We start from the raw sequence: 14,750 nt of genomic DNA, 5'->3' as shown, positions 1-14,750 counted from the left end.
TACTCAAAATCCTTCAATAGTGTTTTTGTGTTCTTGGAATAAAGGCTCAGACCTGATCCTGGCTCTAAAGAACCTGTACGACTATGTTTTGTCCCCACACATTCTGTGTTCTGCCTCTGTCAGTTTCTTTAACATGTCACTTACACCCCATCCCCCTTGCCTAAAGTGTGGTCAGAGAAATCCTTTTTCTGAGGCTGCCTCTAGCTTTACTGACTATGTGTACAGTATACCTTCTTGGCCTGAAGATAAGGGTGACATCTCTCTTTTATGCTGCTAGGTTTCTGGACACCTACGTCATAACTCAGGTTACCATGTGTGAATCTAGGACTAAGCTGAATTGAAGTGGTGGAGTAGACAGAGGTGATCAGTGGATTCTGGAGCTTACTCTTAGAAGGGAGTGGACTGTGGGCTTTAAACCAAGGAAGGAATTATAAGACAGAGAGGATGGAGGCCTTGGCTGGAGAACCCATTTTTACTGATTTGAAGACCACTGGTTTGGAATCAGTGTCTTCACTGCTTTGGTAACTGGGAAACATAGGTTTCCCTTCACTTGACCTTACTTTCCCATCTGAATATACTGAAAGCTTCAAGTCTAAATATACTGAAAGCTTCAGAACTATTTTCCATGCCCTGGTTTAGGCAGTCATTACTGGTTGATGGGAGATGGTAACTGAGATAAGCCCTGTGTAGCAAGTCAGGGTTTAACAGACTTATTTCTTGGGTGGGGTTATGCCCTGACACTGCTTTATTCTGGGGTTGTGTCAGAAAGATTGCTTATCATAGCTAGTGGGGATGAAGGACTGAAGCAGAGGGCTCAGCAGCTGTCATTATCAGAAAGTTCGTGGTCAGGGATAGATAGAATAATGGTTATGCAAACAGGCTCTCATGCCTGAGGCTCCGAAGTCCTGGGTTCAATCCCCCCCACACCATCATAAGCCAGAGCTGAACAGTGCTGTGGTGTTTTTCTCTGTGTCTTTCTCTCTCTCCATTGAACTAAAAAATAAAATTAAAATAATTTAAAAAAAAGAAAAGAAAGTTCTTGAAGATGTTCCAGTCTGGCATTGGTGAAGTCTCCTGCCTATAGGGGCCAGTAGATGAGATAAATGAGAAGGGAACTTAGTAGTAGTGGGGAATGGCGAGGAGTGTGGCAAACTGGAGGAAAGTAGAGTACTTGTTCTCTCTGAAAGGATTCACAATATTTCTATCCCACTTTACTTTTCCATCTCCACCATCCCCCTTATTGTATGGGTAGAGGGGGAAATTGTCTTTAAACAAAATTTATTTTAAAATTTTCTTTTTATTATCTTTATTTATTGAATAGAGACAACCAGAAATCTAGAGGCTAAGGGAGACAGAGAGGGAAAGAAAAAGAGAGACCTACAGCCCTGCTTCACCACTTGCAAAGCTTTCCCTCTGCATGTAAGGACCAGGGGCTTGAAGCCGGGTCCTTGAGCGCTGTAACATGTAAGCTCAACCAGGTGCACTACCACCCAGTCCCTAGATGAAATTTCTACCCCAGACAGTCAGATTGAGATCTTTGAGTCCTTCTAGTATTCTTGGAGAATCTAGATAGTAATAATGCTTCCTAAGGACACACTGCAAGCCAGGCATGTTGGTTTCCATAGCATTAATTTCTCCTGTGTTGTGGTTTTGATTCAGAGAAGCAGGATAAGAATAAGGATAAGGAGAGACAAGAGTGGATTGAAGCTTAGGTTTTCAAATGATGTTTATTTCATTCTAGGTTTTTATGGGAAGGGAGAAGGGAGATAGGTGCTAATCCTAGTACTAGTAAATCCATGCTAATACTTGTTCATAACCCCTCATGTGATTTCTTTCATGTATTCATTGGTTTAAATTCCCCAGATCTTCAAAAATATGTTACTTCCCACTGGGGAAAATTTCCTCTTGTGATTAAACACACACACACACACACACACACACACACACACACACACCTCTTTCTTTCTCAATATTAATCACCTTCTCATATAATTGGTACTTAAAATGTCAAAGGAGAAGGAATTCATTAACAAGAGTACCCAGTGCAGGGAGGCATGCTGCAAGGCTCTGGGACTGATTATAAAAAGCACTTCCTTAAATACTTTGGGCACTTTTGGGAATCAGAAGCCTCCCTTCTAATTGAAAGAGCCTTAACTACATCCTGAGGTCTGGCTGGCGGCCAAGGGTATAGAGCTGTGTGAGACTGCTTGTGGAAATCCCTTCTCGACCACCCTTGAGAGAATCCCTTCCAAATTGTGATAGTTATCAATAAAAGTTCAGAAATAGGTCGGTACCGAAAGAGAAAAATTATTTAGCATTTACTGAGGTCTATCTGTGTCTAGGAGCTCTACATAAGGCATTTCACACAAGAAACCTGTAAGACAGGTGAAAAGATTGTCTCCATTTTACAGATGAGGAAATTGAGGCTCAGGGTGGTTTTGCTTTCCTGATGTGGATCGCTGCTACTAATTCAAAGCGCAAAAGATTCACATGTGGGTCTGATTGTAAAGCTTTGCTTTCATGGAATCCTGAAATCCTACTTTTGGTCCTGATCTGGGTGATCTTCAAAGAAGTCCCAAACCCTCAAGTCTACTCGAGTTTTGACAGCTGAACCTACAGCCAAAACCCTGCAGGGGAGGGGGAGGGCAGAAGAGCGCCCCGCCCTAGTTGCAACTTCAGCCAATGGTGACGCGGAACCCGCAGCCTTTCGTCCAATCATCTTAGAGCTCCCCGCCCCCATGCCGCGCTCCTCCTCCCATCCCCTCCTTTCCCTTTGGCTCCACCGAGCTTGACGGAGCGGAAAGTCCCTTCTGGCTGCTCTGGGCCGACAGCCATTGGAGGAAGGTCTGTCACAAGGCTATCCAATCAGAACGCGCGCAGGAATGCATCTCGGGCTGTGATTGGTCAGTGCGGAGGCGGCCCCCTTCACCCCCTCGCCCTCTCTCCCCTTGGGGCAGTTCGGAGGCGGGGCAGGTGGGGGCGGGCCCAGGTAGCAGGTTCGGCTGCGCGGGGGCCGCGCGTCGGAGGTAAATACTAGGGCGGTGGGTGTGGGGCGCCTGGGGCTGGGGCGCCAGGCAGGGGACCAGGCGACACCCGGGGTCCCAGGTGAGTGAGCGGACGGCCGAGCCGGGCAGCAGGAGGTAGCCGGGTCTCCCCAGTCACCCCTCCCCGCCCCTGGGCCCCTGGAGCGGCCACCGCCGCAGCTGTCTTGCCCTCGGCTCTGGCCCGTTAGCTGCACGGCCGGGGGGTGCCGAGCCCACTGACGTCAGCTTGGGCCCCCCCCCACCCCGGTCCCAGGAAGCCCACCTTCCTGGGCCCTTCTGAGGGGGCTCCCGGGTCAGGGGAGCGCGGTCGCCGCCGCGACACCTCCTGGGGAGCGAGGACTCCGGGTGGGAGCAGCTCAGGAAACCGCCTCCAGCTGCAGCCCTGGTTGACAGATGGGGAAACTGAGGCAGAGGCCATAGGGTCGCAGCTCCTGGACGCCAGGCTTGGCACCCGCAGCCCTGGGCAGAGATTGGACTCGCGGCCCGTCGGTTTTCGGTGGTGTCTGGCTCCGGTCCAGGAAGAGCAGTCGGGGTTCTGGCCTCGTTAATGGCGTGTTCTGCTTTTTTTCTTTTTCTTTCAGTTTTCCTTTTTGTAGGGCGAGGACGGTTTTGCACAGCAACCCCCGATCCCTGTAGTTGAGAGGTGTGCTCTGTTGGAACAAGGTATCTTCCCCCCCCCCCCCCCATTCTTCACTGGTATTAAAGATCGGCGGGCAGGGTGGAGACCTTGGAGTCTGGAAAAGGAGGTGAGGGTACTGAGTTTGGTGCTCAGCTGGGTCAGCTGCCGGGTTATTCATGTCATTGACATCTTTTCCCCGGTCACTCACTCTTTGACATCTGCATGTTTCAGAGTGGTTTTCATCTTCCAGCCACCGAGCCTCTGGGTCTCCCACTCCGCATCATCATTCCTGCTCCAACTCTCTGGAGAGTGAGTTTGAGCCTGAGATCAGCTAAGAAGCACTTGCCACCCCTTGCTTTTGCAATTCGGGCTAGTTGGGATCTCAATAGAACTGTTCCTTTTGTCATTATTGACACCCGGAGCAAATTCCAGGCCTTGACAAAGGGTGTTCATTCAAATATTGGGTTTCTGTACACCCCCTCATACTCCAAGTAGACTGAATGGCCCTAGGAATGTCGCTTGCCAGTTTCCCACTGAGTAGTGGGTGGCTTTGAACTGTATCGAACCAGACTAGGAGAATATGATTTGCTGGAAAAATTCTGGTGGAAATTCATGTACTGCGAAGCTTGACAACATTCCCTAATGTTCTTTAATATTTGGCAACGGTTTCTTTCTTTTTTAAAAATACTCTTGCAATGAAGTCTTCCTTTGGGTGACAGATTTTATGAAAAGCTGATAAGACCAGAACATTAGTTATATGAAGCAACACACACCCAACAGCATGAACTTCTTGTGGTTTAGCAAGACTAAACTGATTTTTGTTTAAGGTCTCTAATGCAAGAAGGAGAACACACTATTATTCTGTTCACTACAATAATTATTTTTTTCTTTCTTTCTTTTTCATTTTCACACTGTGATCTTAAATTTTATTGAAGTATTTTATTTGGTTTTGCAGAATTTCCAGGCACTGGGTATGATTATATGAATCTCAAAACAAATTTTCTCAGTTGAGAAATTCTCATTTGTTTCTCCTCCTACGTTTAAGAATAAAGTGTGTAAAAACCAATCTTGACTTCATTTATCCAGAGAATTAATAAGATTTTAAATGAAAAATACTCAAAACTCATAAGTTTTTCTTTTTTTCTCTGCTTTTTCCTTGGAAGAAGTTTTTCATTACTTAAGCAGTTAGGATAAAGAAATTGAATTGTGGGGGCTGGGAGGTGGCACACCTGGTTGAGTACACATGCTACAATGCACAAGAACCCACCCAGGTTCAAGGACCCACCCAGGTTCGAGCCCCCAGTCCCCACCTGCAGGGGGAAAACTTTTCAAGTGAAGAATTGTTGCAGGTGTCTCTCTCCATTTCTATCACCCTCTTCCTTCTCAATTTCTGGCTATCTCTATTCAATTAATAAATAAAGATAATAACAACATTTTAAAATATATATAAAAAGAAATCAAATTTTGACTTTCACTGTTAGCAGAATTAACTAACTTAACCATTTATTTCAAACCAGGAACTGCTTTGAGGATATGAAATAAAAAAGGTGAAGGACTTGGGGAATGCATACTTTGAAGATGTAGTAGTTAGATTTAACTTCAGTGAGACAGTAGAGTTCTTTGTCCTTCTGACATGACTATGCAGAAGTGATATATATATCCTTATGGATTCCTTTTGTTTTTGGGACTGAATTACTTGTGTTTACAGGTTAATCTATGAAGAAAATTAAAACTCTCTTTCTGGCCATGGAATCCCTGTATTTCTGGCCTCCAGAAATATAATAGCTATTTAAGAATAGAGCAACTTGTCCTTTTGGTGAGAGAGAGTTCATTCTTAAAATGGTAATTGTCCCAAGTCCTGTGTGTGTCTTCTTTGGTATTCACATAGGCCTTTCCTACATCTTTGCCATTTATAACTATGGGAAGTATTTTAGGGCAGTATAATCAGGGCAAATATTTGTCATTTTTAATTTTTACTTGGTCCCTGGTGTTTTTTTTTTTTTTTTTTTTTTTTTTTAGAACAACTCAGGCTGTATCTCAGGAGATGTAAAACCTTCTTCATCAATATCTGTCTTTATTATCTTTGGTAAACTTTTTTGAATATTATCTAACCTGTCACTTGAGAGTCAAAATGCCATTATATCCTCTAGTTATGTTAACCTTTGTCAATTTAAGGATGCAGATGTTATTTCATTTTACTACACATTGTTCAGAATGTGGTAATTCTGATCTGTAACATTTTTGCATAAAATTTATTTTATGATCATCTTCATTGCATTGCCAGGAAATTGAGAAATACTGTGACTTTCAACACTCATCTTGGTTCAATGACTTTATATTAATACAAATAAATTCTCCACTCTTCGAATTTAGACTGTTAATAAGCGCAGACAGCCAGGTATGTTTTCAAGTTTTTGTAACTCTGGTCTGTTCTGAATAGAAGGTCTGTCAAAAGAAAGACCTTCTATTCATTTAATGTCAATTCAGTGTTAAGTGTTATATTCTTGCTGTGGTAATATATATCTGTACTTAACTGTAATCATCAGGATACTCATAATCACCCAGTTTTCCAGCTTGAAATAAGTACAGAAGTGTTTAGCTGAATCAGTGGTGATATATTACACTGAAAGCAAAGTATGCTATTAGAGATGATTTTTTAAACAAATAGCCCTGTAGTAACTAGTACAGAGTAGTAAGTAGTACAGTACGTAGAGAGAACACAAATGAAGGCAGCCATCATATCATAAATCTTTAGTAATTTTCAGCTTCTATTCCTATGCTAAGTGCATAAAACTTTTTTTTAGACTGATCTCTTTATTCAAATGATAATTTAATGGTATTATAATTCAAATTAAAAAGTTACATCAGGGATCTCTGTATTTTAGGATCAGGGTATTAACTGACTATAGATAAGTATCAGTCCGCATCTGGCACCAATCACTCAGCTGTTTTCTTGCTAATGAATTGACCATTATATCTCCAAAGTTCTGAAATGGCCAACAGACCAGAGAAAGATTTTTTTTTTTTTAGACTCTTGCTTGAAACCAACAGCTTCAATGAGAAGTTTGCTCTTTCTTTCTTTCTTCCTTTCTTCCCTTCTTTCTTTCTTTTTCTTTTTAAAGATTTTATTTATTTATTGATGAGAAAGATAGGAGGAGGAGAGAGAAAGAACCAGACATCACACTAGTACATGTGCTGCCAGGGCTTGAACTCAGGACCTCACGCTTGAGAATCAAGCGCTTTATCCACTGCGCCACCTCCTGGACCACAAAACTAACTTTCTTAATTCATATATTTGATTTAAATATTTTCCTTATAGTCTTGAGTCAGTTTCTGCTGCTTGGGTATTATGACTTAATTTGATGTCCCATTGAGAAGAATGTTGGCAATTTACTCAATCCTACAGTGGGCGGAGAGTTTCCTTATAAATAAATTTTGCAGTAATGCCAATCTATAGAGATCTTAATGATCATTAAAGTTTTGTCTTATATGCATCTGGATCGGAGTCACAGATCCATCCAACTTTATCAGTTACAATAAGTCAGTTTTTCCTATGATAGTCATAAACCTATTCTTTCTAAAAGAGAAAAACATCCTTTTTAATTTTCATAGAGTGTTTCTTAAATTGTGACTTTTATTTTGGCTGTTCTGCCTGTCTGACATGATCCATCATGTTACTGAATGCAAGTTCACTCTCACTGTGCTGATGCAAGTTAGAGAAAAGTTAAATGTTCCTTGCGTAGTTGACTTGGAACACAGTTCTTGAAAACTCTTGCTAAAATGCTGCTTTATGAAGCAAAGTACTTCAATGAAATTTTACTGTAGACTGCTTCTTAGATTATTTACAAAAAGCCCTTTTGTACTTGAATGCATTTCAAATACATTGCCCTAGTGCATAATGGACGTTGATTTTATCTTGGCACTGTGGTTCATTAGCACTGTGGTTTTATTTTTAGTTGTGATTTAACTGTTAAGTTAAAGAAGCAGTGCATAGGCATTGTTGACATGTAATTATGAAGGTTCAAGAAAGTTATTAATTATACTAAATGATAGAGTAGTTTTTAAGAGTAAAAAAAAAAAAGAACCTCCTACCCAAAATGGAATTTCCTTTCTTCATCCCTTCCTTCTTTCCTGGCTTTCTTCTTTCCTTCTTTCCCTTTCCCCAAAATACTTAACTTTTATTTTGTTATTTATTTAGGTGTTGCTGGGACCTTGCACATGTACAGTTTCACCACTCTGGGCCAACTTTTTCAGTCAGGGAGAGAGCTTCCTCCTGGTCTCTGGGACATACAAGTCAGGCCCCCTACCAGATTATCTTATCTCTCCACCCACCCCCACCCCACTACATTTTAAAGAGCAAAAAATAAAAGCAACTAAGTTTTTGAAGTTACTCATTCTTGATCATCTCAAAATTCAGAGAGCAACAAAAATAGTGTCTATGGCGGGGGTGGGGGGGGGAGGGCTGGGCAGTGGTGCACCAGGTTAAGTGCAAAGACCCACACAAGGATCCTGGTTTGAGCCCCCAGCTCTGCACCTACAGGGGATCGCTTCACAAGTGGTGAAGCAGGTCTGCAGGCATCTTTCTCTCCTTCTGTGTACCCTCCCTTCTCAATTCTCTCTGTCCTATAAAAAAAAAAAAACTAGAAAAAAAAGTTTCTAGGCAGTGAAGCAAGCACTTTACTCCTAAAAGACCTGTTTAGAAATTTTGGGATTATTTATTTATTTATTTATTTACTTTTTTTTTTTCTTTTTACCAGAGCACTGCTCAGCTTTGGTTTAGGGTGGTGCAGGCGATTGAAACTAGGATTTAGGAGCCTTAGGCATGAGAATCTCTTTGTATATCCATTATGCTGTCTACCCCGCCCCTGTTTAGAAATTTTGCATTTCTTTTTGATGTTATTGTTTCACATGTTTTTTTTAACACACCCATATCTCATTACCTGGGTTCTCAGAACTGATTAGAAGCAGTACATTGGAAAGCAATGAGGCCGGAAAAATAGTCAAATGCATACCGCAGGAAACCACAGAAAACGGCTGATTGCAAGGGAAAAACCATAGATTGTCAATCTGTAGACAACCAGACAGAACCAAGAAAGCAGAATATAAAGAAAACTTTTTAATAAAGCAATGACAATCTTTGCCAGTTGAGAATGATACATAATAATTTAGCTCCATACAGATAAAAAAAAAGGGATATGGCTGTTTTCCTGGTTGAAAAGGTTAACATCTTAAAAGAATTTTAGTAAAAAAAAAATAACAAATACTCTTTTTAAAAGAAATATTTATTTATTACTTATTTCCTTTTGTTGTTTTATTGTAGTTATTATTGATGTCGTTGTTGTTGGATAGGATAGAGAGAAATGGAGAGAGGAGGGGAAGGCAGAGGGGGAAAGAAAGATAGACACCTGCAGATCTGCTTCACCACTTGTGAAGTGACCCCCTGCAGGTGTTTGTGAAGCGACTCCCCTGTAGGGGGGAGCCACCAGGATCCTTACTCAAGTCCTTGCGCTTGCGCCGCGTGCGCTTAACCCACTGCGCTACCACCTGACTTCCACAACTCTATTTTAAAGTGTTTTTAACTTTAGTACTTTAAAGAGAGGGTCGATTAAGGGCTTGGGTAACCATCAGAAAGGTGGTGTTAAGATAGGGGTTTCTGCAGGTGTCTTACAGCAGTGGTAACTGTTACTTGATCTTGTTCCTGTTGAAGTAGACAGTGCTCTCAAGTGGAATTAAGATAATGTGTGTGGGGAGTCAGGCGGTATTGCAACGGGGTAAGTGCACATGGCGCAAAGAGCAAGGACCGGCATAAAGAACCCGGTTCGAGCCCCAGCTCCTCACCTCAGGTGGGTCACTTCACAGGTGGGGAAGCAGGCCTGAAGGTGTCTATCTTTCCCCTCTCTGTCTTCCCCTCCTCTCTCCATTTCTCTCTGTCTTATCTAACAGTGATAACATCAATAACAACAACAATAATAACTACAACAACAATAAAAAAAGATAATGTGTGTATATGTGTGTGAGAGAGAGATGGGAGAGAGGGAGAGAGAGAGTGAGGGCAAGTCACTTGGTAGTTTGACCTTTTACTTTCAATAAATGTTACACAGATATTTTAGTAATGTTGGTTTGAAATTGGGCCATACTCTTTTTTTTTTTTTTTTTAAAAGATTTTATTTATTTATGAGAAAGATAGGAGGAGAGAGAAAGAACCAGACATCACTCTGGTACATGTGCTGCCAGGGATCAAACTCCGGACCTCATGCTTGAGAGTCCAAAGCTTTAGCACTGCGCCACCCCCTGGACCAGTGAGCCACACTTTTTATCTTATCATGGGCAACTTTTATGTCTGTTCTCTCTTGTGAAGTGAAAGTCTTTGAACAGCTTTACCAGTGTAGAAAACCTCATTATTGAACAGAGCTTTTAAAAGAAATGTTAATTCTATATGGTAAAGATTTGCCAAGTGATTAAGCTAAATGATTAAACTTATTTAACTTAAAACTAGTTTTTTTTTTTTTGTTTTTTTTTTAGTTTTAGGAATATGTTTTTTAATTCCCAAAATAAGATAGATAAATATGATGGTACCCTTAGTGCTTTTTTTTTTTTTTCTTATGCAGAACAGTGGAAATAGATAACTCTTCGAGGATGGAATAAATATCTTATTTAGAAATCAAAAACCAATTCTTAAAGAATAAAGACGTAAATTAAAATGATGTGTTGCAGTTATAATTTGAATTAATAAAGTTGCATAGTTTTTGACCATCTGTTAAAGTAGGGTTAAGAAGACTACTTTAATGTAAAAGATAAGTGAAAATTTTCAATGGGATAATTTTCATGAGATAGCTCCCTTACCCCAAGACCTAGATTTGAACCCCCAGCCACCACATAGGAGCACCAGGCACAGGAGAAGCTTCAAGAATAGAACAGTGCTGTGTTCTCTCTCATCCTCTACCAAAAGTTATTTATATGTGTCTCAAATCATCTTTTTGTGTATTACTCTCTAGTATACATAGTTAAAATAATATCACACTGGAGTGTTTTAATACTTAATACTTAACTTTATTACTTAATACTTACTGCAATTATATTTCCTTCTTCTGGAGATCAGGATTTGATGGCTACACAATTGATTTTTTTTTTACAACACTAATTTTTAAAGATATCTTTGCTGTAGACAGATTTACAATGTCTGCTATTTGTGATCATTTAAAATTCAACTATAGTTATGATTAATATGAAAAACATTTGCACATTTAAGGACAGATTGTACAAGATTAAAGAAGTGAAACTGACTCAAAAATATCCTGTTAACAAAATATGGAATGTAGATAAATGAATTGTGGTTAAAATATTAAAATGTGATTTTTTAATGGTATTTTATTGCTAAAAATGCTCACCTTAATACATATGAAGATAACTTTTTTCTTAAACTGCATACAAAGATAATAACCTTTTTATTTATGTGTTTTATCCAAATACAGCCTCTTATCCACTTGAATTAGGCAAGCTCTATTAAAAATGTTGCCTTTTAAAGTTCACAAATGTCAGGATATGCATATGAGGTTATTTTTGTACTAGAACTTTAACTTTATATACTACAGTGCCTTGGAAACAAACATTTTATTTATTAGTTTATTTATTGGATAGAACCAGCCTGAAATCAAGAGGGAATGGGGAGAGAGAGAGACACCTGCAACACTGCTTCACCACTTGCAAATCTTTCCCCTTGCAGTTGGGAACCAGGGTCTCGAACCCAAGCCCTTGTGCACTGTAATGCGTGCACTCAATCAGGTGCACCACTGCTGGCCCCCAGAAACAAACATTATTGCATGCATTGTCTTTGAGGATATTTGTAATGAATCTTCTAATGAGATATGCAGAAACTACTGTAGATACTACTAATATCTGTTACTTAATCTTTTAAAATACTTTTGGAAAATATTTCATCTGTGTGTGTGATTTGAAAAGTCTTTAACCTTGTTTTAGCTCATGTAGACTGAAATGTAAAGTCTCTTTTTGCTTGTCCCCAGGCATTTTGATTTGCTGTCTTTTTGCAGCATGGACACCAAATTGCTAAAATCATGTTTTGGGACTGCCAGTGAATTTATCTCTTGCGGTTTTACAACAAACCTAGTAGTTCCCTTTTTTTTGAGTTAATATTTTGGCGCTCATATCACAATGAGTTCAGGCCTATGGAGCCAAGACAAAGTTACTTCACCCTACTGGGAAGAGCGGATTTTTTATTTGCTTCTTCAAGAAAGCAGTGTGACAGACAAACAAACTCAAAAGCTCCTTAAAGTCCCCAAGGGGAGTATAGGCCAGTATATCCAGGATCGTTCTGTGGGGCATTCGAGGATTCCTTCTGCAAAAGGCAAGAAAAATCAAATTGGATTAAAAATCCTAGAACAACCACATGCCGTTCTCTTTGTTGATGAAAAGGATGTGGTAGAAATAAATGAAAAGTTCACAGAATTACTCTTGGCAATTACCAATTGTGAAGAGAGGTTCAGCCTGTTTAAAAACAGAAACAGACTAAGTAAAGGCCTCCAAATAGATGTGGGCTGCCCTGTGAAAGTACAGCTGAGATCTGGGGAAGAAAAATTTCCTGGAGTTGTGCGCTTCCGAGGACCTTTATTAGCAGAGAGGACAGTGTCGGGAATATTCTTTGGAGTAGAATTACTGGTAAGTCTGGTAAGCCATTTAGCAGGCTCTGTGTGCCTTTGTGTTTTTGTGTCATGTGAAACTGTGTTTATCTTTCCACTTCAAATAAAAAATAAAATTTCCCCAGAAGTCTTATAATTTTTAGTACTCAGAGTCCCTAGGATTTACTTTGTAATGATACCGAGAAGATGTTGAAAAACAAACAACAACAACAAAAACCCTACCTACTCTACTCTGTAGATCACATGACTATTGAAGACTTTCACATCTTGGCAATTTTAATATTGTCTCTATTAAAAATGAATGCTACCAATTACAGACTAATTACTTCTCAGACTTGTTGATTATTTTGTGTCTCAGTTTTTTTGAAGTTTTTTTTTAAACTTTATTTTATTTGATAGAATAGAGAGAAATTGAGAGGGAAGGAAGATAGAGAGAGAAAAAGAGAGACAGAGACAAAGAGACATCTGCAGCACTGCTTTACCACTCATGAAGCTTTCTCAGTGCAGGTGGGGATCAGGGCATTGAACTTGGGTCCTTGTGCATGGTAATATATGCACTTAACCAGGTGTACCACTACCCAGCCCCAAATGTCTTGGCTTTTCTTTATTTGTGCTATCATGTAATGCTAGTTTGGATTAAAATTTTTTAAATAAATTGTAGTTTCAAATTACTGTGAGTTGTCCCCTCATTAAATATGCTCTCTTGGATTTTATTTCTATGAAAAATGGACCCAAGAACCCAGTCACTTGTTTCCAGAATTAATGCTAATTCTTTAGAATTTAGGTATCAGATTCATAAATAGAATTTTTTGCCTTGCTTACTTTTTTTTTTTTTTTTTGCCTCCAGGCTTATAGCTGGGGCTCAGTGCCTGCACGACCATCCACTGCTCCTGGAGGCCATTTTTCCCATTTTGTTTCCTTTGTTGTTGACCTTGTTATTGTTACTGTTGCCATTGCTGTTGTTGTTAGGTAAGACAGATATTGAGAGAGGAGGGGAAGAGAGAGGGGGAGAGAAAGATAACTTGCAGATTTGCTTCACCACCCGTGAAGTAACCCCCCTGCAGGTGGGGAGCTGGGGACTCCACTAGGATTGTTCACCAGGATCATTATGCTGGTCCTTGGGCTTCATGCCATGTGCACTTAAGCTTAACTCTGAGTTACCCACTGCCCCCCACCTTGTTTACTTCTTCATTTAATTTTTAAAGCAGTGATTTTAAAACATTTGGAGATTTGTATCTTTACTATGCTACTCATCAGCTGAGCCAAACTATTTAATTTCTCTAAACTTGCTTCCCCATCTAAAAGTAATGATACTAGTATACAGCTTGTAGCATTTTTTGTTCTTTCTTGACTCAGTTCATCATAGTGACTGGCACATTTTAAGTGCTCAACAAATGGCAGTAATATTACTGGTATTTTAAAGTAAAAAAAATTTTTTTTTAAGATTTTATTTGTTAATGAGAAAAACAGGAGGAGAGAGAGAAAGAACCAGATATCACTCTGGAACATGTGCGGTTTGGGATTGAACTCAGGACCTCATGCTTGAGAGTCCAATACTTTATCCACTGTGCCACCTCCCGGACCATTAAAAAATTTTTTTTATTAAGGGGGATTGATAATTCATAGTCAACAGTAAATATACTTGTTGGCACATGGTAAAATTTCTCAGTTTTCTGCAAAACATTCTAACCCTCCACATTGATCCTCCTCCACCATTGTGCACCAGGACTTGACCCCCCCCAAATTCTTTTTATGACAAAATTATTGCTAAAATCACAGCATAGAACCTAGCCCAACATTCTCATCATATAATTACATCTTGAAATTGCAAGTAGCTTTTTATCTCAGTTTCTTTATTATTGTTTTTGCACCCTAAGCCCAACAATAAGTGCTAATAATTGTAGGTCTGTATGTGGTAGTCTGATTTTTTTTTTTTTCTGGTAGTTCCCATGAAATCTCCAGAGTGGACCCTTTTATTTGAGGATCATCTCTGTATAGCTGTCTCTTTCATTATTTTTTTCTTTCCCTTCAAAACTAGGAAGAAGGTCGGGGCCAAGGTTTCACAGATGGAATATACCAAGGGAAACAGCTCTTTCAGTGTGAGGAAGATTGTGGAGTGTTTGTTGCATTGGACAAGCTAGAACTCATAGAAGATGATGACAATGGCTTGGAAAGTGATTATTCAGGTCCAGTGGATACAATGCATGTTGAACTTCCCCCTCTGGAAATAAATTCTAGAGTTTCTTTGAAGCTTGGAGAAACTGTAGAATCTGGAACGGTTATATTCTGTGATGTTTTGCCAGGCAAAGAAAGCTTAGGATATTTTGTTGGTGTGGATATGGTAAGAAACTTTTGGGTTATATTATCTTTGTTAATATCTCTATTTGCTTTTTGACCAGTTTAGTATGCATTAAACATTTAAAAATATTTATT

At 39.7% G+C, this 14,750-nt stretch overlaps 1 protein-coding gene and 1 non-coding gene across 12 annotated transcripts in view; one reads left to right on the top strand and one right to left on the bottom strand.

Annotated features, from left to right (window-relative positions):
• Positions 1 to 2,942: 2,942 nt before the first annotated feature.
• The window catches only part of CYLD (CYLD lysine 63 deubiquitinase), an 88,057-nt gene continuing 76,249 nt past the window's right edge, over positions 2,943 to 14,750 (top strand). For 2 of the 11 annotated variants that reach the window (XM_060185562.1, XM_060185557.1), the window contains exons 1-4: positions 2,944 to 3,026; positions 3,626 to 3,707; positions 11,685 to 12,336; positions 14,356 to 14,658. In XM_060185562.1, coding sequence (XP_060041545.1) covers positions 11,833 to 12,336; positions 14,356 to 14,658 — 807 coding nt within the window. In that variant the 5' untranslated portion in view covers positions 2,944 to 3,026; positions 3,626 to 3,707; positions 11,685 to 11,832. The other 9 variants (XM_060185564.1, XM_060185558.1, XM_060185560.1 and 6 more) reach the window with 9 other exon arrangements.
• On the bottom strand, positions 6,608 to 6,748 carry LOC132537386 (small nucleolar RNA SNORA2/SNORA34 family). The gene has a single exon (XR_009548824.1). It is a non-coding gene; the product is annotated as a small nucleolar RNA SNORA2/SNORA34 family (small nucleolar RNA).

The sequence above is a fragment of the Erinaceus europaeus genome, chromosome 2 (genome assembly GCF_950295315.1).
Source record: "Erinaceus europaeus chromosome 2, mEriEur2.1, whole genome shotgun sequence".
In the NCBI taxonomy this organism is placed as follows: Eukaryota; Metazoa; Chordata; class Mammalia; order Eulipotyphla; family Erinaceidae; genus Erinaceus; species Erinaceus europaeus.
Note: the sequence above shows the minus strand (reverse complement) of the source record. Positions and strands in the feature narration are given on the sequence as shown.